This window comes from Schistocerca gregaria, chromosome 8 (assembly GCF_023897955.1).
Source record: "Schistocerca gregaria isolate iqSchGreg1 chromosome 8, iqSchGreg1.2, whole genome shotgun sequence".
Classification (NCBI taxonomy): Eukaryota; Metazoa; Arthropoda; class Insecta; order Orthoptera; family Acrididae; genus Schistocerca; species Schistocerca gregaria.
The window spans coordinates 233,983,490-234,009,376 of record NC_064927.1 but is presented as its reverse complement, the minus strand read 5'-3'; the positions used below and the strand labels follow the sequence as shown (position 1 = coordinate 234,009,376).

Here is a 25,887-nt window from a genome sequence, read left to right as displayed (position 1 = left end):
AATTATTAAATATAATGGCTCTGAGCACTATGGGACTTACCATCTGAGGTCATCAGTCCCCTAGAACTTATAACTACTTAAATCTAACTAACCTAAGGACATCGCACACATCCACGCCCGAGGCAGGATTCGAACCTGCGACCGTAGCGGACGCGCGGTTCCAGACTGTAGCGCCTAGAACCGCTCGGCCACCCCGGCTGGCCACGAAATCTAAATTTAATGAAACGTCCCCTTAGAAAAATTATTACAAGACTGTGCTTAAACTGAAACAATATTTTTTAGCGCAACGCAATCTGACTTTCAAAAATCCCTACGAAAGAATGGCCCTGACTAACAATAACCTATACGTTTCACAAATCACTTACCTCACAAAAATCTTCGTTACTCAAGCTACTGCAATACAGCGAGCGCCACTACTGCCAGCTAAATAAAAGATTCAAACTACTGAAGGCACTAACTACTGATAGGCATAGTTAGCAAATGAAAGATTTTAATAGAGGACAAACAATGTATTTACCTTAATAGTCATAATATATAAATCAGTTCATGACATCCTGTCTTACAAATTACAAAACTCCGCCATCTCTCTCGCCACGTCCACCATTGCTGGCGGTTCACCTCCAACTGCGCAACGCTATGCGCTGTTAGCATCCAGCTGCTGCTGCCCAACACTACAATGGCGAGTATTACAACAATGCCAACCAGCCACAGACTGCACACGGCACAGCCAGTGATCTTCATATAGAGCGCTACGTGGCGGCGGCGTTACCAATAAAAAAACCTAAACAGCCTACTTACAAATCTAAATTTATAAGAGAAACCACATTCTGTTCAGTGTCGTCCCAGACAAGGTTACGGAATACTGGGAGAAAGAACTCAGGAAACGTGGGGTTTGGGAGCCCAAAACCAACCTCTATATACCATTCCCCGCACTTGCGCCTAGAACCACTCGGCCACTCTGGCCGGCTATTAAATATAAATAAGCAAAATCGGTGACTTTGGCGCCAAGATGGCGGTACTTCCAGTCGTGAATATTTCCCAGGCTGGCTGGCACTTGTGGCTACGGTCCAGCGCCGAGCCCCACCCCACTAAGCACGACATATGGTCGCTTCGTCACGTAACCAGCCAGCGTGGGAAATGCTCTCCGACTCATGGCCGGCTACGGACTGCAGCAATTCCTAACAGTCGTGAATACATCAATGAGAGACAATAATATATTAAAACTGGTAAAAATGTCTTCCTCACGTAACAGGCACCTTACGGTGGCTAGTTGCTAGCCGAAATGTAGATCTGGCAATAAAAATTGCAAAGGACGACTCATAGGTGGAATCTATTATTTACAAATAAAAATAACAGTCGCTGCGTGCAACAGTCTCTGAGTGGAGGGTAACCTGATGAAGTAGTCTTTCGCCAATTATTCATTCGAAACTTGCTACAGCGTCCCTGAGAATAAATCCCGATCGTCACGAAGCGTTTGCAAACTTGAATGGAAGCACGGTACCTTAAATGGACTAACCACAGTCTCCAAGCTATGATTCCGTTTCCCCCATAAATAAGAGATAGCTTTTTTTTTCAATTTTTTCCAGTAATTGACTTTAATTTCTGTTTACAGACAAAGTCTCATTCATTTTAGTAGTGTTGCGAGAGCAGACGCGTCGGCTCGCGTCGACCTCGGCTTCACCTTGCCCTGCCAGCCAGCTGGCCGCCAGCTGTGAGATAGGGCGACCCGCGGGAGGTGATAAGTGGCGCACGGCGCGCCACCGGATGGCGCTCGCCAGTCCGCCATGGCGCCGCAGCTGGGCTTGGCGCTCGTTACCGTGGCGGCAGCCTCCGCGGCCCTGGGGTTCAGCGTGCAGCGCTTGGACTCGTCGGAGTCGGCGGGCCTCGCCCTCCACAGACCGCCCCCGGTCAGCAACGCCGTCCACCTGCGCTTCCGCGAGACGCCCCTCTGGCTCGCCTGCCAGATGCGGGACTCCCCCGCCGACAGGTTCGTCCACCACGCGGCCGCTGCCGACGACGACAACGACACTTCCTCTCTGCCGGACGTCGTTTTCAGAGCCTTCGATACTGGCACCAGGTACGTAGCCCCAGGAGCGAGTCCAGGTTGCGGTTCTGATGGAGGGGAGTGGGAGGGGAAGGTGGAGACCGTTTGCTATTGTCTGTCTCTCCTGCCCCCCTCCCCCGCCCTCCCTTCAACTACTTGGTGTCAACCTCTCTTTTAACAAATCACAGATCTGCGTGAATTCAATGATTAATAAATTATACAAACAATCCGTAACATTTGGCAAAACGAAAAAAAACCGCGTGCTTGGAAGAGGCGTCTTTCCTGCGTGACTCGCAGTCTCCTTCAGGTGCTGTCCGATACTGATTCCAGTGTGGAATGAGTCCGGTATTTATGCCCACATTGTGCCAGGCGTTCCATCTGCGGTCCGCGCCGCGTCTGGGCGCTCTGTCAGTGGCGTGCGCCGACCAATGGCAACTATTGATTGACAACGGGTAATAACGAGAAAGTACGCGCACAGCCACAGCAATCGCAACAGCCACAGCTAGAAGATAACGCTACAGCGGTTCCTATTGGTAGGCGCACACCACGGACAGAGCGCCAGAAGCGGCCCGGACCGCAGAGGGAACGTCTGGTACAACGTGGTCATAAATACCGGACTCGTTCCACACTGGAATCAGTATCGGGAAAGCAGCTGAAGGAGACTGCGAGTCACGCAGTTGAAATATCGTGCAGGAAAGACGCGAATAACCGGTAGAAACCCGATTAATCAACATGGCAACGCCTCGCCGGGACAGCCTGAAGATTAACTACAACTCTTACCGGCCACCTACAAAATTAAATTACCTTGTCGCTTGATTAGAGCGCAAAAGCTATTATAACCCAAATTAGCAGCGTATCAAGCAGGATTTAGACCGTATGGATGATCTCCAGAACAAATACTTAACCTCAGAACCACACTCAGAATACGAGCCCTCAGAAATAAAACTTCTCATATGCGCCTCTGCAAATTTGGAAAAGGCTCACGACTCGATAGCAGATGCTCACTATTCAAAATTTTAGAAGAGAGGGGACTAGATCACAAAATACGAGACCTCATAAAACAAACACTAGTTGGCACGAAATCTAAATTAAAATTTATGAGAGAAATCTCAGAACTCACTAACATTCAAATAGGTGTGAGAAAGGAGATCTCTCCTGTTCTGTTCAATGTCGTCCTAGGCAAGGTTACGAAATACTGGGAGAAAGAACTCGAGAAAAGTGGATTTTGGAAGCCAGTCCCACTGGGCATTCCCAAAGACAACCTCTACGTACCATACCTCGCGTTTGCGGCCGGACGACCTGATGATACTTACCGAGGGCGAACAAACTGCCGTCAAATACCTCGAGATACTTAAAGAATGTCCTGGAAAAGTAAGGTAACAGCTCCATTCGAGAAAACTGAATTATCGTATTCAGACAGAAGTAGCGAGCCTGCAATGGAAATACGGTAAATTCAACAGCGTCCCGTCCTTTAAAGACCTCGGCGATTTCATCCAATCGACACGCTTTGATAAACTCTCACAACAAAATCGGTTCCAAAAAGTCAGAAAAGCATTATAGTTAGTCCAAAACACCTACAGCAAAAAAAAAAAAAGATCCATGCCAAGACAGACAAAAATTCGGCCCTGCAACAGTCATGAAACCAAGTGAAACACTAACACCTAACGGAAAAAACGAACATGAAAATTTTAGGAGCAAGACGTACCTGAGACGGTTACAGGCTACAATCTATCAAAACAACAGAAAAGCCGGCCGGAATGGCCGAGCGGTTCTAGGCGTTACGGTCTGGTACCGCGCGACCGCTACGGTCGCAGGTTCTAATCCTGCCTCGGCATGGATGTGTGTGATTGTCCTTAGGTTAGTTAGGTTTACGTAGTTCTAAGTTCTGGGGGGACAGATGACATGAGAAGTTAAGTCCCATAGTGCTCAGAGCCATTTGAACCAACAGAAAAGTTTTCAAATATCGAAAGTGACGTTAAGAAATCGTGAATGAAATTCTTTATTCGTCTCAACAGACTACCAGAAAAGCGACTGACAGAAAGGATAAATACGCTATGTAACATCACTTAAGAACTCAATACCTTGGCTGAACAAACTTCGAAATGACCTCAAAAACCGCAGACGTTAAACCAACCGACATTTTAGAAAGAGACACCTTCAGCCCAGTAGGCAAATGAGAAGTTACATCAGAGCAACCAAAACAAAAAAATCCAACATCGACAAAATGACATTAAAAAACCACAGAAAGTGTTCAGAAGAATGTAAAGAACTCGTCTCAGAGAGAATAAAAGCCTACTGGAGGAACAAGAAGAACCCAAAAAAAAGTTCATGGAGTTGTTTCGTTAACGACTTCCATTTATTGTGAGAATTAGCTAATAACAATCACAAACTGATTAATCATCATTTGTCGATTTAGTCATTGCTAACTGTCGTGACCTCATTTCTCAATTAATTTCTTAATTAACTGAACCTTCGATTGCGTGTCACCATCCACAGCGATCTTCGTGAAGAGGTAGGTCGGTAATTTTCTTCGCTTCATTGAACCATCTACATACATCCACGAAAGTTTTGTATCACTTCAGAAAACAAAACGTGGCGCTGAGGTATGCGTTTATACTCACTTGTAATGTGTCCCGATCACCAAAAGAAAAAACAAATTGTGTAACGACAAAACCGTCTGCTTACCATGGGGAGTTTCTCCAGCTCTTCTGAGTAACGTCAGCAAGTGGTGGAACGTCCGCTTCCTCGGATGCAAGCTTGAATGCGTCATGGTGTAACATCGATGAGAACGTCAAGTCAGCCCTGATCCAAAATGCCCCACTCTTCAGTGACGATTGTGTAAGTCGCGCGCAGATTACGCGGTAATCAGCTCGATTCAATCGATCCCACACATGTTCGACTGGAGTAATATCCGGGGATTATGCGGGTTATTCCATTCCGATGGTCCAAGCACACTGAGGGAACGTGTTCACGAGAAGAGGACGATGAACACACGAGTTATTATCCATCAAGATGACATTGCCACCAAAATGTTGGCGATACGGTCCCATTATCGGCTTCAGAACCCCGGCCCTGTCGCATAGAGCAATGAGAATGCCATCAAAAATCGCGAGAAGTCTACGGTGGCGCCACGCCACCCCAAAACTTCACTCCACCACCACTTTGTTACTTATGTGGGATATAACGTTGGAGGCGTTCGACACTATCGGGTTATCTGTAGATGCATTCGCTGGTATTATCAGGGCACAAATAGATCCGAGTTTCGTTCATAAACAATACCCTACGCCAATACTGGGGCGCCCATTCCGCATGATCTCTTGCCCATCTGTAACGGAGTCCACGATGTTGTGGTGTACGATGTAGTGCCTGCCATGGCCGTCGGCAATCGAGGATTGCATCACGAAATCGTCTCCTAATACACGCGGTACATGAAGTCCTGTAGCCTCCTCGAAAGTCGAATTCAGATGTGGAGCACTCAGCCCATCGATCATTCGCTAAAATTTGTAGATATTGATCAACCAAAGCACTTGTTGAAAGTGGATGTCCTGTGCTCAACACTACCTGCCAATAGGACACGATTCCATTCCCGCGCCACATCTTTAGGACCCCGGTACACACGTCGAGTAACTTACCTGGTTAACAATCCCTCTGCTTGCGATTGTCCTTCGTGGTATGATGGATTTCGTCTACTGGACTTAATCGCAAACATTGCATTTCAGATGCATTTATACTAACTAAGGCAATATCTCAAAGTGAAATCAATTGCTGGTCGTAACCACACGTTCACAATTATCGGGTTGGTGCCTATGTTCACAGCGTTTTTCTGTGAGTTTAACTAACGTAACAGATATACATAAAGAGATTTTAGTCATCCTTTACGGTTCACAACAGTCTGCCAACACTGGGATTCCGCGACTGTATAAATCACGTAGTTTTGAGGCGAAGAACTCGTTGATCCATGTTCGGAGCGCATTTTCATCCGGGAAGGAAGTTCCTTGTAGGTTGTTCGATAGAAAGGTGAAAACATGGGTGCAGAATGACTTCCCAAACGCCTGTATATCGTTTTTTGTCAGTCTAGAAGAATGCAGGAGACGTGATCGTGGAGTAGCTTCATTTGACGCAGTCTTCCTTCTCGAACTGCGTCTGCAAGACGTCTCAGTTGTTGACAATAAACGTCAGCAGTGACGGTTACACCTCGGGGAAGCAGCTCGTACTACACAGCTGTTCCCCCAGATGCAGAATATTATCTTTTGTGGATGTGCGCAGGTATTTGTGCGGGAATTTCTGCATTGTTTGGGCTCAATCATTCCTTTCTTTACCTCAGGTTAACCTAAAGACAGACCATTTCTCATTACCAGTAACGATACGGGATAGGAAAGGTCGGTGCGGCTCACGAGCCAGTTAATGACGAGCAAGCACAGATGCACTTACGGCCACCTGCAGGTTTTTGTGATTTTGGACTAGAGCATGGGGTACCCAAACACCAGATTATTCTATCTTCCCCACTGCATGCAAATGTTGCATAATGATGTTGACGTTGAACTACAGCAACAGGCATACTAACATGCAAAACAAAAACGCTAGTAACTTATGCTAGTAACTTATGCACCAACCTAAAGTCTCGGAACCATTCGTTTGGGGGTCCATGTTGATCGGAACGCTTTTGCTTCTACTATCGATAGTTCATCACACTTGCCAGTTATCGAGTGCACTAACGTGGATCATTGTGGATTCATGCGTTTAAACGATCTTCATCGAATCCCGAAGGTTTTCCTGAACGAGGGGAGCCACTAATGTGAAAACGATCGTCCTTAAAACGGGAAAACCACTTTCTTGCCGTGCTCTGTCCAAGGCCATTATCCTCATATTCGGCGCAAATGTCTCGGGCTGTCTCCGCTGATGTCACCCCTCTATTGAACTCAAACAGAAGAGAATGTCGGAAACGTTCCGATTTTTTCAACGTGGCACTTCATTTTCTACCGTCCATAGCTCCAATCATCATCTCCAAATGACTAAACGACAATATGTAAACTCAAATAGCAACAGTGAACTACAAATAAAAAATGGCAATCGACAGAAAAGTCTGTAGCAACGGTACAAACATGCAAAATAAAAACGCTAGTAACTTATGCACTAACCTAATGTCTCGGAACCATTCGTTTGTGGGTTCATGTTTATCGGAACGTTTCTGCTTCTACTATCGTGTGTCTTCTCTGTTCCAGTTTTTGTTATTATGATGCATCCGCAGTAGCAGTATGGAGCTATCAATGATAGCAGGGTTTATTAATATCCAATTCAAAATTCACAACAGGCGCTCTTTACAAAAGTCGAATAATAAATATTTTACAGCGTTGAGAACTGACAGACTAGGGAAAATATTATCTAAACATTGTAAAACTTCAAAAATGATTTGGATTTGGAAGTACATAGCGCGTTTTGACCATAGCCATTCTATTTTCTTTCTAAATGGCAAATAATGTCAAAGTAGCTGTGTTCTTCTCTATCAATGAAGCTGACTTTTTCACTGTTGGAACAACTGTAATTGAAAAACGTTTTGTTATCTATTGTTCTTACTTCTAAACACCGTATGCTATTTCTTGGTCTGGGTCTAGTGAAAACTAAACAATTTTTGGCTTTCATATGTATGATCTCCCTTGTGGGCGAATACAGACAGGAAAAGTATTATCTTCTAATGCAAACTTAGCAATGTGTCACGAAAACAAAATAAACAAAACATTACCGACAACGAAAATCCAAAAATACATTGCTATTACACGCATAAGTGCGGCGTCAATTGTTTAAGTTGTGATTTTAACAGCCGGCGCTACCATTTTCTGTCAGTACTCTATCACTTCTGTGCACGCTCACTCCTCAAAGAATTCTGGATTTTAGAACTCTACACTCGCCACAATCAAATGCTTATGACGCCACCAGTCCACTCCCGACGGAGTTGGCGGCAGATTTACACGCTGGCAAGCGACGCTACACCACATTAGTCGATATAGAAAAGGAGTTCGCTCGTTTAAAATAGGTATTACGGTACGAATCTCTCACTCTGTAGTGGAGTGTGTGCCGTTCTGAAACTTTGTGCCAGACCAAGACACGAACCAGGAACAGAGCTCTTACCAACTATTTTTTTCTTTTTTAAACTCTTTGTATCATCAGGTATAGACATCGGACATTTATTTTAAAGTACCTGAAAAAGGTACGTTTCTCTTAGTCTTAAATTTATTGCACTTTCTATCACTTCCACTTCTTCTTCATCTGCTTCAGCCAATTTGCGAAAGTGTATTGATGCTTGCCTCTCATCATCGCGTATACCCTTCTGAGCTGGAGCGTATCCTCACTGCAAGAAGACGATAGAACATTCGAGGAAATTCTCGAACATCCTGACACCTTCTAGAACGTTCTCGTACATTTAAGAGAGTTTTAGAACATTCTGGAATATTCTAGAACATTATTAAGCCTTGTGGAAGATTATATAACATTCTAGAAGGGACATTTTAGCCCTTCTCGGTCACATTGACACTTGGCCGGCCGGTGTGGTCGAGCGGTTCTAGGCGCTTCAGTCTAGAACAGCGCGACCGCTACGGTCACGGGTTCGAATCCTGCCTCGTGTATGGATGTCTGTGGTGTCCTTAGGTTAGTTAGGTTTAAGTAGTTCTAAGTTCTAGGGGACTGATGACCTCAGCAGTTAAGTCCCATAGTGCTCAGAGTCATTTGAACCATTGACACTTGATTCCCAGCTGCTTCGCTGACTCCCGTAAGAAGTCCATTGCTACGGTGGTGCTCGAACACAACCCCTGCAGCTACAAACCAAAACCATCTTCATGGATGGGGAATGTTGGGTTACCGTACCGTGAATCCGTATGGGGTTGCCGGAGTTGCTTGCCGAGTTATAGCGGCATGCACAACAGACCGCATTTACATTTGTTATAAACGTTGACTTCGACAAATCACCCATTAACAATGAGCATCCGATAAACCGTGAGTCATGTTTCTATAGGTATTACAACTTTGAAATAAAATGGATAGATCAGCAAATTGGAAATATTGTCAAAACTGTAACACTACATAAAATAAGTTATTGCCAATGAGAAGATACACACATACGTGACATGTTTGTAAAAGCGTATAAATACTAAGGTTTATTAAAGGAATATAAATTACAGCTTTAAGAAGAAGCTGTGACTGTAAACATGCAGACCGCATATACTACAGTACATTCAGATTCTCAGAATAAGATTTGGTTAACTTCCAAAGTACTATCTTAAAGATGCGATACGACTTACAATATCATTTAGTGCAAAATTAGTGCAGAAGAGCCAACACCGTGTTACTAGTGGAGGCCGAAATGCACGCGTTTTACCTCACATAGGCTGGCGTGAAAAGGGAAGAACTATACTGACGTGAGGTCTGGAACATGACAAGGAATGAGAATTCAGAAAGCGGACATAATTAGTTTGATACTTAACTTTAATCCATTAATGAGGAACGTCGCTCTTGACCGTACATGATTCACAATATTATCTGTTCAGAAGACATATAGTAACTGAATATGGCGTCTTGCTAGGTCGTAGCGAATGACGTAGCTCAAGGCGATGCTAAACTGTCGTCTCTGCAAATGAGAGCGTATGTAGACAGTGAACAATCGCTAGCAAAATCGGCTGTACAACTGGGGCGAGTGTTAAGGAGTCTCTCTCTAGACAAGACCTGCCGTGTGGCGGCGCTCGGTGTGCAATCACTGATAGTGGCGACACGCGGGTCCGACGTATACCAACGGACCGCGGCCGATTTAAAGGCTACCACCTAGCAAGTGTGGTGTGTGGCGGTGACACCACAAAAAGTACAGCACGAATTACTTCACATTATGACGCATTCTTTTTTAATTGACCAGTCAGGGCTGCGCGGAGTAGCCTCGCGGTTTGAGGCTTCATGTCACGGACTGCGCGGCCACTCCCGTCGGAGGTTCGAGTTCTCCCTCAGGCATGGGTGTGTGGTTCTTAGCGTAAGTTCGTTTAAGTTAATTTAAAGAGTGTGTAAGTCTGGGGACCGATGACCTAAGCAGTTTGGTCCCTTAGGAATTCACACACATTTGAACATTTGACCAGTCAAGATGATAGAATTGCACCAGCCAGCTGATCGAAAGCAAGTCCTATATCGATACCGCCAAGAAGTAAAGCGTGATGACTGATGAATTTTTCGATCGAGTCCATGGGACCTCTCCCACAAGGGGTGTTGTACGGGCAACATGAGGATCATAATCATGACGGCACGAGACAGGACTCGTCAACCCTGCCTTAACTTGGTCATTGGTCCCGTTGATGCCACAGTACTTGAAATCTGTCTGCGTAATGTCCTACGAAGTTTGAATATCTCTGAATTTGAAACGAAAAATTAAAAAAAAAACAATGGTCAGTGGCGAGTAAGATTCGCGCACTGAGGGTACAAACTTAAATACGTACGTACACAGTTAATCCATTGCGGGAACCGAGGATATTGACAATATTTGCCATTTATCGACAGTGATACTGGCAAGATATTAGTCCCAGGGGTTCCAGGGCCTTCGACAATGTTTTAATTTCAGTTTCAATTCCGATAACAAGGGACAAAAATATTTTTTGTGTTATATAATTGAAAATTACCAATTTCGGATATTTCCCTTTGCTTGTACTGTGAAACCTTATTTTTTGCAAAATTTCATGATCCTAGTTCAACGGGAAGTACCTTGCAAGGTTTGATGTAAGGTTCGAGCATCAACATATGTGACATAAAACGCAGTATCTTTGCACTGAGCTGACTTAGATGCTTAAAATTTTTACACCGTCAAAGGATCATAGACCTTAGTACGTGATATAAATTTGAACCTGATACGCCAAACTGAGAAAGAGGGTCTTAACAGACGGACCAACAAATAGCCGGGCGCGGTGGTCTCGCGGTTCTAGGCGCGCAGTCCGGAACCGTGCGACTGCTACGGTCGCAGGTTCGAATCCTGCCTCGGGCATGGATGTGTGTGATGTCCTTAGGTTAGTTAGGTTTAAGTAGTTCTAAGTTCTAGGGGACTGATGACCACAGCAGTTGAGTCCCATAGTGCTCAGAGCCATTTGAACCATTGAACCAACAAATAGACCGACGGATAAAAACGACAATTTTTTTTCATGTTATATAGTTACAAATAAGGATTTTCGTATTTTTTCATTTATTTGTACTGTGAAAGTTGGCTTCTTGCCAAATTTCCCAATTCTAGGTCAAGCTGAAGTACCCTATAGGTTTTGATTAGTCAATTTTCGAGTATCAAAATATGTGGCATAAACGGCCATATCTTTTGACTGCATTGAGTTAGAAGCTTGTACGTTTTACACCGTCAAGAAACTATAGACTTTAGTATATCATATAAATTTGAACTTGATATGTCAACTCGTTCCTGAGGAAAAGGGTATTAACAGGCTGACAGACAGACAGATGACAAACAGACAGCCAACAAAGCGATAGTATGAGGATTCAGTTTCCACAGATTGAGGCACGGAACCCTAAATGTATGCTGTTTAACTGATTGTCTACATCATCCCTCATAATATCCTTCAAGGTACAACTCGCTATGTCTCACGCGTTCCCATACAGAAGATGATCAAAAATCGCGCTGAAAATGTGTCATATATTCTTCAGTGCTCCAAAACAGCCAAAGTATGCTACGCAATAAAAAAAAAGTGGTTCCCCAAATAAGCTTCAGCACACACCCAGCTCCTAGGAAAAAAGGTATCATGAAAAGAGAATTTACCGAGATGTGGTGCACCATTTGATACAACTACTACCCGGAAACCTAGAGCAACAACTTGAAGGTGAAGAGTAAATTTAATAGGAGTGAAGTGAAACGGGCGATTTTGAAACCTCCACCAGCGAGCCAAATTTATTGAAAGCGATATAAAAGAAATTAAACGTGAATTTAGAATGCTTGCAACTTAAATTGCCTATCACTTGAAAACATCACCTATATGATTGAGGCACGGAACATCACATCTTCCAGGACTGGCACTGGAATTCGATTAACTTAATCCAAAATTTTATCCTTCAATTACTTGATGGTGTGTGGTGAGCCACACCGGAAGATCTGAGATCTCAGATTACCCCAAAGGAAGAAATCACACTCTGATAGATCTGGGTATATTCGTGGCCAGGAAATGTCTCCAAAACAATTAGGCCCTATGATTCCAAAGAATAATACACCGCACCTCATTACCACTTACTGACTGTGAAGTGGCGTTCGACGAAGTATTTAATGGTGACCAGCATCTAAAGATTTACTTGCTAACAAAGCCTGACACACGAAAATTGATCCGGCCGTCCTGATTTAGTTTTTCTATGATTTCCCTAAATCGTTTTAGGCAAACGCCGGGATGGTTCCTTTGAAACGGCACGGCCGATTTCCTTTCCCATCTTTCTCCAATCCGATGAGACCGATAACTTCGCAACCAACGAACAAGAATTGGTCTCACCGCTCACGATCAGAATGTCGAAAACGCTTGGTTGTCAGCAACTCCTGGCAAAAGCATAGTCTCTTTGGGATGTAGTCTCCATTCACTTTTTGCGCAATCTGATTTTTTTACAGGTGTTATTGTGATTAATTGTACAATATTCGCCGTTCACTGCAATCCGATATGTGAAGTTGCAGCGCTTGCCTGCGTGCAGAAGGCGTGGGACTTCGGCTAAAGGTTTCTTTCGATCTTGAAACGTTCTTTGCTACGCACGCGTTGTTTTGCACTTGCACACTTCTTTCGCACAGTATCATCTGTTCCCTCAAAGTTCTGTACCCACACTTTGATAGCACGAGCCGGCGGGACTGGGGCACGGAGACTGTAGTGAACACGAAATACACGCTGCTTCCGTAAAACGCCTTCACGGCAACAGAGCGTTGTTCTCCGGTCCTCGACGCGCTATTGACAACATCGACAGCAGGGCCAATGGCAAAGCTTTGTTGTCCAGATGGCACCACTCCAGTTTTCTGCCAAATCACGCGTTTCACTGCCCCATCTGTTATTACGTACGACAACACCATAACACTTACATGCACGGAATTGTTCACGCAGTCAAGTACGAATTCCAGAATGAATTTTCCACTTAGCCTGCCGGGGTGGCGAGCGGTTCTAGGAGCTCCAGTCTGGTACCGCGCGACCGCTACGGTCGCAGGTTCGAATCCTCCCTCGGGCATGGATGTGTGTGATGTCCTTAGGTTAGTTAGGTTTAAGTTGTTCTAAGTTCTAGGGGACTGATGACCTCAGATGTTAAGTCCCATAGTGCTCAGAGCCATTAGAAACCATTTTTTTCTTCCACTTATGAATAGATTTTGCGCTGATTTCAAGCTTTCTAGCAGAGTAAAATCTAACTTAGCCTTTTGCAAGTAATGCTCTCACCTACTGAGTTATCCATGCACGACTCGTAACCACCTTGAAAGCTTTGCTTTTGCTAGTACCTCCATTGTTGTTGTTGTGGTCTTCAGTCCTGGGACTGGTTTGATGCAGCTCTCCATGCTACTCTATCCTGTGCAAGCTTCTTCATCTCCCAGTACCTACTGCAACCTACATCCTTCTGAATGTGCTGGGTGTATTCATCTCTTGGTCTCTCTCTACGATTTTTACCCTCTACGCTGCCCTCAAATACTAAATTTGTGATCCCTTGATGCCTCAGAACATGTCCTACCAACCGGTCCCTTCTTCTCGTCAAGTTGTGCCACAAACTCCTCTTCTCCCCAATTCTAGTCAATACCTCCTCATTAGTTATGTGATGTACCCATCTAATCTTCAGCATTTTTCTGTAGCACACATTTCGAAAACTTCTATTCTCTTCTTGTCAAAACTATTTATTGTCCATGTTTCACTTCCCTACATGGCTACACTCCATACGAATACTTTCAGAAACAACTTCCTGATACTTAAATCTATACTCGATGTTAACAAATGTCTCTTCTTCGGAGACGCTTTCCTTGCCATTGCCAGTCAACATTTTATATCTTCTCTACTTCGACCATCATCAGTTATTTTGCTCCCCAAGTAGCAAAACTCCTTTACTACTTTAAGTGTGTCATTTCCTAACCTAATTCCCTCAGCATCACTTGACTTAATTCGACTACATTCCATTATCCTCGTTTTGGTTTTGTTGATGTTCATCTTATATCCTCCTTTCAAGACACTGTCCATTCCGTTCAACTGCTCTTCCAAGTCCTTTGCTGTTTGCTGTCACCGGCAAACCTCAAAATTTTTATTTCTTCTCCATGGATTTCAATACCTACTCCGAATTATTCTTTTCTTTCGTTTACTGCTTGCTCAGCATACAGATTGAATAACATTGGGGGGAGGCTAGATCCCTGTCTCACTCGCTTCCCAACCACTGCTTCCCTTTCGTGCCCCTCGACTCTTATAACTGCATCTGGTTTCTGTACAAATTGTAAATAGCCTTTCGCTCCCAGTATTTTACCCCTGCCACTTTCAGAATTTGAAAGAGAGTATTCCAGTCAACACTGTCAAAAGCATTCTCTAAGTCTACAAATGCCAGGAACGTAGGTTTGCCTTTACTTAATCTTTCTTCTAAGATAAGTCGTAGGAGTTCCAATATTTCTGCGGAATCCAAACTGATCTTCCCCGAGGTCGGCTTGTACCAGTTTTTCCATTCGTCTGTAAAGAATTCGAGTTAGTATTTTGCATCCGTGACTTATTAAACTGATAGTTCGGTAATTTTCACACACGTCACCACACATGAACACGGCCATCACCTTGCGTCACAAATTATCTGGACTCGTCTGTGAGTAACTCGTTTCGCCAGGGACGAAGTTGCCCGTTACATGCGAATGGCGGAACTGAAGACGAGCTGCAAGATATCGAGTCAAGCGAGTACTCGAACAGGACGTATGGGTCGTCAGGTTCTTTCTCGTTATATGGTCATCACAATGTGATCGGACGCGGCGGCTCCAGTGGCCTTTCTAGTGTAAGTGGGATGTTTAGGTTTTTTTTATTGGTAACGCCGCCGCCACGTAGCGCTCTGTATGAAAATCACTGGCTGTGCCGTGTGCAGTCTGTGGCTGGTTGGCATTGTTGTCTGCCATTGTAGTGTTGGGCAGCGGCAGCTGGATGCTACAGCGCGTAGCGTTGCGCAGTTGGAGGTGAGCCGCCAGCAGTGGTGGACGTGGGGAGAGAGATGGCGGAGTTTTGAAATTTGTAAGACTGGATGTCATGAACTGCTATATATATTATGACTATTAAGGTAAATACATTGTTTGTTCTGTATTAAAATCTTTCATTTGCTAACTATACCTATCAGTAGTTAGTGCCTTCAGTAGTTTGAATCTTTTATTTAGCTGGCAGTAGTGGCGCTCGCTGTATTGCAGTAGCTCGAGTAACGAAGATTTTTGTGAGGTAAGTGATTTGTGAAACGTATAGGTTAATGTTAGTCAGGGCCATTCTTTCGTAGGGATGTTTGGAAGTCAGATTGAGTTGCACTAAAAATATTGTGTGTCAGTTTAAGCACAGTTATGTATAATTTTTCTAAGGGGACGTTTCACTAGGATCGTTTCACAGTGCTCTGGCGGTATCCGGACAATGGCAGAGACGGCCAGATGTCGGCCTTGACGTGGGGTTGCACTGCGTCGGCGACCTTGTCCAACTCGCCTACCTGTAACGCGTCCGCAACCTATGGATGACACAAGACGGGCATTGGTATATGCAGCGAAACGAACGAAAGTCCATCCCTTATGAACCTGACCGCCCTTGCACTGCATTAACATTCCGTATTCCACGTGCTTGGTTGTATACGAAGTGCACAAATGACAACAGCCATCAGTGTGCCTCACTAAAGACTCTGGGACAGCGGTATTCACTTCCTTCTGAGCGGCCATCTGTCGTTATTTGCATAACACAGATAAGATGGCCGCTCACTTTTATAGGCTCGGATGTCCAACCCCCTGGTTATTTAAGTACCAGTCTCACCAGTGAAGGTTACAAGTTTTGATACATACACCCCTCGACGGAAATAAGTACACCATCGGAACCGCACTAAAAAGTACATCTTATTCATTAGTTTACATTAATTTCTAGGATTATTCTATCGCCCGTAAATCAAATTTTAGTTTTTGCAACATTTCGCTACTTAGCGCGAATTTGATTACATCCGTGCTGCAAAGTTTTAACATGGAACTGCATATAACACTGTTTTTGGACGTAATCTATAGCGATATACACATTGCGCTGCTCAAAAATTTCATGTCTGTAATAATTAATTAATCATGGGCGATAATTCTTTATAATAATTTGCAAACAATGAAAACTATTGCAAGTAAGGTGTATAGTATAACGAGTTTAAAATACGTGTGATGCCACCCAAAATATTATAAAGTGCCGTTCTTTACGTCATGAATTTTCTATTGAATTTTATAAACAATTTCCCCTCAAAATTTGTTTATGGCTCTTTACGGGCTTAATTATTCATGAATCTTAACATATGACTACGGCACTCGATCAGCTATGACGAGACGTTTTCAATGACTGCTCGCTCATCCCTGTAAGTTGCTATTTACTATTTTTATTAATCTTTCATCATTCACGATATTAACCGATTTTGAGGTTACTATCCTTTTGCGTCTCATGACCTGAAACAAAGATCGATCTTGTAGAAGGTGCCTATTGCTGACGACAATCCACAGCCGCATCGCTCTTCACCGTAAGTTACACAATTTTCGTGTAATGATCGAAAAACAAAACAATGGCAGAAGCTGCAGACCACGTGGCCGCCCGGATACGGAGGCGTTCCACCGGCCGTTGCAAACCTCGTGCGGGCCCGCCACGTGCACCATGTAGCACGTTCGCTCTCCACAAAGCAATCCTTGCATACTAGAAATATTCACCTAGTAACGGGGGTTCGTACCGTGACAACTTAATTCGTGAAAGATTGAGGTATAATTTCGTAACATCCCCAGCCCGCAGCAGCGTATAACATTAAAAATTTAACCTCTTATCTCAGCCTCAAATTGGACTCGCATTCGGGAGGGCAACGGTGCAAACACGCGTCCGACCATCCTCGTTTAGGTTTTCTGTGGTTTCCCTGAATCGCTTCAGGAAAATGCTGGATGTTTCCTTTGAAAGGGGACGGCCGACTTCTTTCTTCATCCTTCCCTAATCCGATCGGACTGATGACATCGATGTTTGGTCCCCTCCCTCCAGATCAACCAACCAACGATCCTCATCTTTGCATTATTTAACATAAAAACGACAATAAAGATGCTCATATATTATACACTCCTGGAAATAGAAAAAAGAACACATTAACACCGGTGTGTCAGACCCACCATACTTGCTCCGGACACTTCGAGAGGGCTGTACAAGCAATTATCACACGCACGGCACAGCGGACACACCAGGAACCGCGGTGTTGGCCGTCGAATGGCGCTAGCTGCGCAGCATTTGTGCACCGCCGCCGTCAGTGTCAGCCAGTTTGCCGAGGCATACGGAGCTCCATCGCAGTCTTTAACACTGGTAGCATGCCGCGATAGCGTGGACGTGAACCGTATGTGCAGATGACGGACTTTGAGCGAGGGCGTATAGTGGGCATGCGGGAGGCCGGGTGGACGTACCGCCGAATTGCTCAACACGTGGCGCGTGAGGTCTCCACAGTACATCGATGTTGTCGCCAGTGGTCGGCGGAAGGTGCACGTGCCCGTCGACCTGGGACCGGATCGCAGCGACGCACGGATGCACGCCAAGACCGTAGGATCCTACGCAGTGCCGTAGGGGACCGCACCGCCACTTCCCAGCAAATTAGGGACACTGTTGCTCTTGGGGTATCGGCGAGGACCATTCACAACCGTCTCCATGAAACTGGGCTACGGTCCCGCACACCGTTAGGCCGTCTTACGCTCACGCCCCAACATCGTGCAGCCCGCCTCCAGTGGTGTCGCGACAGGCGTGAATGGAGGGACGAATGGAGACGTGTCGTCTTCAACGATGAGAGTCGCTTCTGCCTTGGTGCCAATGATGGTCGTATGCGCGTTTGGCGCCGTGCAGGTGAGCGCCACAATCAGGAGTGCATACGACCGAGGCACACAGGGCCAACACCCGTCATCATGGTGTGGGGAGCGATCTCCTACACCGTCCGTACACCTGTGCTGATCGTCGAGGGGACACTGAATAGTGCACGGTACATCCAAACGGTCATCGAATCCATCGTTCTACCATTCCAGGACCGGCAAGGGAACTTGCTGTTCCAACAGGACGATGCACATCCGCATGTATCCCGTGCCACCCAACGTGCTCTAGAAGGTGTAAGTCAACTACCCTGGCCAGCAAAATCTCCGGATGTGTCCCCCATTGAGCATGTTTGGGACTGGATGAAGCGTCGTCTCAGGCGGTCTGCACGTCGAGCACGAACACTGGTCCAACTGAGGCGCCAGGTGGAAATGGCATGGCAAGCCGTTCCACAGGACTACATCCAGCATCTCTACGATCGTCTCCATGGGAGAATAGCAGCCTGCATTGCTACGAAAGGTGGATATACACTGTACTAGTGCCGACATTGTGCATGCTCTGTTGCCTGTGTCTATGTGCCTGTGGTTCTGTCAGTGTGATCACGTGATGTATCTGACCCCAGGAATGTGTCAATAAAGTTTCCCCTTCCTGGGACAATGAATTCACGGTGTTCTTATTTCAATTTCCAGGAGTGTACGTTTTGAACGAATTTCCTCAATTTACCATAGATGTGTGTAGGTTGAGAGAAGCAACTGTAAAAATAAATGATTCAGTTTTAATCTGGCAGGACGTTTCGGGCGTCGCAGTGACGCAGCGGATGTGTGCTCGCAACAGGTACGAATGCGCGTTCGAGGCGAGCGAGGCGCAGCGGGCGGAGCTGCGGCAGCGCGAGATGCTGCGCGTCGGCGTCGGCATCGTGATGATGAAGTACGAGGACGAGAAGTGGTTCTCGGGCGACCTGCCACCGTTCGACTGCACGACGCGGCGCAGCGCGATGCCGCGCTGGCTGTTCGACCTGGAGGTGCGCCGGCCGCCCGCCGCAGAGGCGGAGGCGGCGCTCTGCGCCTGGAAGAGGCACTACCCGCGCGGCTGGCGCGGGCTGGACGCGCTCGCGCCCCTCGCCGTCGACTTCCCGGACCTGCCGACCGTCGCCTGCGCCATGGCTCCGCCCGAAGACTTCTCGGCCGGCACCGCCGCCTTCACTCTGCCCGGCCTCGCCGACCCGCCCTTCGTCTGCGTCTTCCGCACCTACCGGGACTTCCCCGGGCTCGTCGAGACGCAGCAGCAGCGACAGCTGGACGATCTGCAGCGCCGGCTGCGCGCCTCTCAGGTACGGTCTTCCAGATTCTACACGACATTCGGCGTCGATACCTATAACTAAGAATGTACCAACACCTTCATAATATCGAAACAAAAATGTCGATACTGGCCGCATAGCAACGTTTCGATTGCTTTTTTTATGTCAATACTCAAGACTTGACACGTCTGTTCCAGTCCAGCTTCTATGAACGTTTGTTTTAGGGGTGTCCATTCCTATTCTTTGACATGCCTTTGCCCGTCCAGCTTCAATGATTGTTCGTTTTATGACTGTCCGTTCCCGTCTAATCGAACTGCCTTCTTTGCTATTCATTATCGCATTACCGACAATGCGTCTTGTAATTCTTCAGTACTTCAACACCCCACTTTTTTCACATTGTTCTGGCCGGCCGGAGTGGTCGAGCGGTTCTAGGAGCTACAGTCTGGAACCGCGCGACCGCTACGGTCGCAGGTTCGAATCCTGCCTCGGGCATGGATGTGTGTGATGTCCTTAGGTTATTTAGGTTTAAGTAGTTCTAACTTCTAGGAGACTGATGACCTCAGAAGTCTCATACTGCTCAGAGCCATCCACATTGTTTCTTCAGGACAATTCTCTTCATCTTCAGCCATTACTAAATTCTGATCCGAGAGTATGTGTGCTCCTGGGTACGTCTTACAATCTAGTACTTGATTTTGAAATCTCCATCTAAGCTGAAATCTTAGTGTGTTTCCTAGCATTTTCCTCCTATAATGATTTTTGAACGGAATATTCGCAATTTGGACCAGTCGTCTAGAAGTAGCCACTTTGATTAGTAACCAAAATGTCATCATGTTTGAAAACCGACACCGCATAATTTTCGAAAAAAGTCATCAGCATTGGCTGCGGAAGACTTCTGGCACAAGAAGTCGCATCATTCTGCCAGCGGCCTTTTCAAAGAGGGCGGAGGAGCGGACATATAGTCAGGGCATTCTGTTGCCCTTGCGGTAGGAAACTGCCCATAAAAGTCAAAGAATCAGGAATGAGCAACTCTATGAGGATGCAGATGGCATTGGAAACTACTGCTATTAAAGACACAAATATGTATCCACACATGTGGCCTGTAATTGAGAAAGTGTCATGATGATCTCTCCAATGGCAAAAGGTTCCGCAATATTCCTCCATTAGGATCTCCGCCAGGGGATTGCCAAGGGGCAGGTGACCGTGAGAGATAGACTGAATAAGCAACGAAAGGATGAAGTTCTAGGAGTCGGAGCCTGGATGGTCAGAATTTTCAACGCGTTAGGGAACATAGAAAATTTAAAAAGGGAAATGAAAAGGCTCAATCTAGATACAGTGGGTAGTCAGTGAAGTGAAATGGAAAGAAGAGAAGGATTTATGGTTCAAAATGGTTCATATGGCTCTGAGCACTATGGGACTTAACTTCTGAGGTCATCAGTCCCCTAGAACTTAGAACTACTTAAACCTAACTAACCTAAAGACATCACACATATCCATGCCCGAGGCAGGATTCGAACCTGCGACCGTAGCGGTCGCTCGGTTCCGGACTGTAGCGCCTAGAACCGCTCGGACACACTGGCCGGCAAGGATTTATGGTCATATGAATATCGAAAGTAGTACAAAGTGGTATAACGGCACTAGAATTCGTTATGAATAGGAAGGTAGGGCAGAGAGTGATTTACCGTGATAGGGTTGTTTTCATCAGAGTCGACAGAGAACCAACACTGACAACGATAGTTCAAGTATACATGTCAACTGAACCTGAAGAGACGCAGAAAGTATATGAGGATACTGAGCAGGTAATTCAGTACGAAAAGTGAGATGAAAATCTGGTAGTCATGGGGAACTGGAATGCGGTTGTAGGAGAAGGAGTAGAAGAAAGGTTTACGGGAGACTATGGGCTTTGTGCTAGGAATAGGAGAGGAGAGAGTAATTTAGTTTGTACTGTGGCGATCTATAAAAAAGCGCTTTCTACTGCCAACGACGTGCGCCACTGTACGAAACGTCACTCCATTCTTGTAAGACCAACTGTTGTGCTGTTCCTCCAGTACAGGTGCAGCACAGCACATCCGAAGTTATACAGTACAGCGATTTCTAGTTATCTCTTCCTGGAAATCTGACTTCACAGAGCATTCTACGGGTGGGAGGGAAAATCAAAGGTCATTGTGAAAGTAGAAGGATAACCTGGACGCGAGGCGTCAATTAAATAGTTTGTAAATAATCACTTCAGACACAGTGTTTGCACAAACAGGCAAAGCGGTTAGGTATGGTGTGCGTAAGTATTGCAGTCAACGTCAGCGCAAGTATATGTAGGTTATCCTCACCTCATACAACCTTTTATATTGGCCTCTATTGTGATCCCTTCAACAAAACGCAGAAGCGGGAGAAGCGTTGAGGTTAGCGATAAGAAACCAACGCTAAACATCCAACTTGCAAAAGAATTCCGTAAATGATACGGACAAGTCGTTCAAGCGTTTTACTTCCTAAGCTTGTTGACTGTTAACGAATCTCTGTAGCTATATTACCGATCATAAGCGTATGCTTTATTGAATGTATAATTACTTCTTTCCTATCGTTCTCTTAAGGTAACTTAATTCTCTACAAAAACATATATATCTCACAAATTCTCTTTTCAAAGAGAAACACAGTAATATCGTTTAACTACATTGAAACCACATTGACTACCGTCAGTTAATCAAACGAAATCATCTTTGCCTTGCAAAGATAAACTCTCGCTTTAAATTTTCCTACTTATCCTCCAAAATAAACATTTCTATTATTTAATGGCAAACTGAATAACACGTATCACTATCACATAATACTGCAAGCTTATAAGGTAGATTTTATTATCTTTCGGCCAGCCTAGCAGCCCTTTTATTCTGTTAACTCAAACTAATACAGATTTTCGTAGATTTTAAAGTGCGAGTGCTGTGATGAAAGCTAAACAGCCTTTCCCACTATACGTAAGAGCAGAACCACAAAAACAAAACAAAAATCCTAAATGTCACCACCGCTTTGGTCGATAACCTTACATTGACATTAATTCAAAAATTACGAAGCTAAACCTATTCAGGGTCGGCGATACACGTCTCAGGCGAAACATTTAAACAGCAACTCGACCTGCATTAGCTTCAAAGTCTCAGTATTTCCATGGGCAATGGTTGTTTGAGTTCCATCAACTTTCAAACAAGCAAATCTGGCTAAAGTGCGATTTCAGTTACCTTTTGGCATCAGCTTGAACGCAAGCCAAGCAAAATCTGTGAATATTTCTGTTAGTGTCACATCCATGCATCATTCTACCACACTGTTCAATAACATGAACTTGCAACCATCCAGATATCTCTGGGAGTGCGAAACAGTAAAGTAACAATTCATCATAGAAAATCGGACGATTCCGATACCATAAAATACCACTCCAATAGCAAACACTGACAATTGGACTTCCTATTCTATACACGTGTCTCTTCGTCCCTATAAAAACTAATGTCCCCTCTTACCAACTTAAAATATTACAAATCCCCCTTGTCACAACCAAGATATTTCTTAGGAGCGGAACTCTATTTTTCGAACCTAATGATACAAAAAATTGTCGTAGGTCTTCACGGGATACCATTCCTAGTCAGTAAGATCTGTGGTATTCATCTGCATCCCGACTGATCACACAGTAAATCTGCACCATAACTTGTCTGTCTCAACAGACGTCAACTCCAAATCTCTGCTGAACTCTCTCCTATGATCAGCGATACACCTAATTCTGCTGCAAAATTATGCTAAATACCTGTCTCGTGCAGCTCTAGCGAACAACTGCCTAGCCTCCATGCAAAATATAAAAGGGGACCATCAAAATTGACAAATGCGCAGCGCAACTTTGACTTCTGACAATTCATTAATTATTAGAGTCACCTGTTCGTGATGTCGTGTAGTGGCCAGTTGCTACGCAGCGTCGTATCATCTCGGAGAGTCTGTGCTGTCCACTGCCTGATTTCTGCTGTCTCTTGCTTTTTCACAATGGACATGATACAAGTATGGTGGATCTAAAACATGTCCACATACATATGACTAACAACCTACACACATTACAATCATACCGCAGCGACCTTTCGCATGCGAATCACGGCGAGCCTCTCCAACGTGGTTGACAGCGCAGAGCCTTCTCTTCGCCGTAACTCATCGTCGAATAGCCGGTGCCCTGTTAATTTCAGTTATTGTTACATTGCGATTCTTTCTGTTTCTGACACCATTCATTACTTGCACCTGAAAGCTTGTAAATGAGGTGAGAGAGAAAAATAGGTCTAATTTTCCTCCTTATCATTCTTAGGCTTAGCTAAATTGCTCGATAAAACATTTTTTATATGTCATTATACAGAAAACTCTAACTTCATTATCATGCCTCAGCCCAACAACATGTATCTTCCATTTCAATCACCGTGAGGCTAATTACATCTTCTTTTTCTTAAAAATGGTATCACTTAAAATGCCTTTTCTACAATTCATGCTTTTCGCTATGAACGGCTTTATCCCAAAACCCACTACTCAAAAGTAACAGACACTCTAATAACGCGCGTAAGGTTCTCTCTCTACACAATGACATCAATAACCCTATCTAATAATATCTGCACATCAATCACGTTGTCGAAATACCAGAGATAAAAAGAAAAACTACGTTCTGGAACCATCTATCCTTGCTGCCTCCTCCAGAGCCCAACCATCCCTTTATTAGCAAAGATACATGGATAACACATTAACCTAATATACCTCAAACTAGAGCAGGACACGAACAAAAAGATATAAGCACTGCTCAACTACTCGCCAACGTGGAATCATTAAATACGACATAAAATTTTCCCTGACACTTCTTGTACTACTGTCTCCGCCCAACTTAAAGCTTCTTAAATTTATAAGTCTTAAGCTTTGGCATGCCCCTATACGTTTCTTGCACATGCAGCAATACATCGCTGTTCTTATGCTCGTCGAGTTTATTGCCTTTATAAATATATCTGATAATCTGCTTTCACTCTTACAATCGACCTCTGAACTCTCGAAACTTTCTCATCTCTGTCAGTCTCGCCTCCTCCCCAGAAGTCTTAAACATATCGCTAATTCTCACATCCCCTGTTTCCTTAATATAATCCCCACATTTCACGTCATCTCTTAAACATGCTTGACCTAGTACAAATTCTGCATTAAATTACAGCTAGTAACAGCGAATACTCTATTCAGGAATCACAAGAGGAGGAGGTATACTTGGAAAAAGCCGGGATGTACGGGGAGATTTCCGTTAGGTTACATCATGATCAGGCGGAAATTCCGAAGTCAGGTACTGGATTGTAAGGCGTACTCAAGAGCAGATATAGACACAGATCACTATGTAGTAGTGATGAAGAACCCGCTGAAGTTTAAGAGAGTAGTCTGCAAGAATCAATACGCAGGTAATGAAGTTATTGGTAGGGTTCCTGCACTTAACTTATGATCCACTTAGCAACTAATAAAAACACAAAAGCCTCCGTTGCCAAATTTACCTTTATTGTAATTTTAATTAACGTGGAAGCCATAAAAACACCAAACATGGAGGCAAAATTTACGCATCTAAAAGCTCCTTAAAAAGGAATAAAATCACTTGAATTTGTTTCCACAAGAAAAGAATACAACGTCCCAATTCGGACCTCGCTAACACATTTTACTGACATTACATATAACAAGATAAATAATCACACATGTGCCGAGAACAAATGAATAACACTATTAATCCTTACAGATGAGAATACGACTATATCCACGAAGGTTCACGCCCTGGCAAGGGAGATACTTAACTTCAACATTTAAGGTGATTACTGTAAGCCCTAATTCCACTCGACAAACTTAGTAATGATATAAGCGAGACAAATCTACTGAAGGAAGATAGCCGCATGTGCCGTAGTAAAAACCCCGTCAGGACGCGACCCCGTGAACACGTCAGTTTCTGCTACCTGCAACATACACCGAGTCATTTGTAGCTTCTTAAAAACAATTAACATGAAAAGGCGCAACGCGTAACACACTAATAAAATATAAACGACTACTTCACAGAACTAGCTCCTCCTTAGACAAAGCAAACAGGAGAATATTAATAACACGTAAAGTACTTCTAACCTATAACAAACTAAGGTACCACGTAATAGAATATCGTCTTGAGCTCATAGAATACTCAGTTTGACTTGCCTTTTTATAGGTCTTAGAACAGTATCAGCTTAAGCAAACTCGCGAATACAAAGCTCGAAATATGACAGGAATAATGATTGAAGCCACTGAAAATGCTAGGCTCCCACACAGAGGAGACAATAGTAATTTACAGCGGCACACAACCATAATCAGAATAAACAATTTTGTGTATAATAATTACTTACAGTACCATGACACCCTCCGAATAACACTTATTACCCAAGATAGGTGCTGGTATGGAAAGGCACCTTTAGTAATACAAATTTCGAGTGTATTCACTTATTGGAAGGGTTTCACCTTTCCACGTAGCTCTCTGTTTACACACTTCTATAACATCTGCAACTAAA

At 44.5% G+C, this 25,887-nt stretch overlaps 1 protein-coding gene across 1 annotated transcript in view; it reads left to right on the top strand.

The window, feature by feature from the left end:
* Positions 1-1,776: 1,776 nt before the first annotated feature.
* The window catches only part of LOC126284231 (uncharacterized), a 51,404-nt gene continuing 27,293 nt past the window's right edge, over positions 1,777-25,887 (top strand). The window contains exons 1-2 of the mRNA XM_049983009.1: positions 1,777-2,077; positions 18,883-19,378. Of these exons, the coding sequence (XP_049838966.1) occupies positions 1,785-2,077; positions 18,883-19,378 (789 nt within the window). The 5' untranslated portion in view covers positions 1,777-1,784. The remainder of the gene's footprint in view (positions 2,078-18,882; positions 19,379-25,887) is intronic.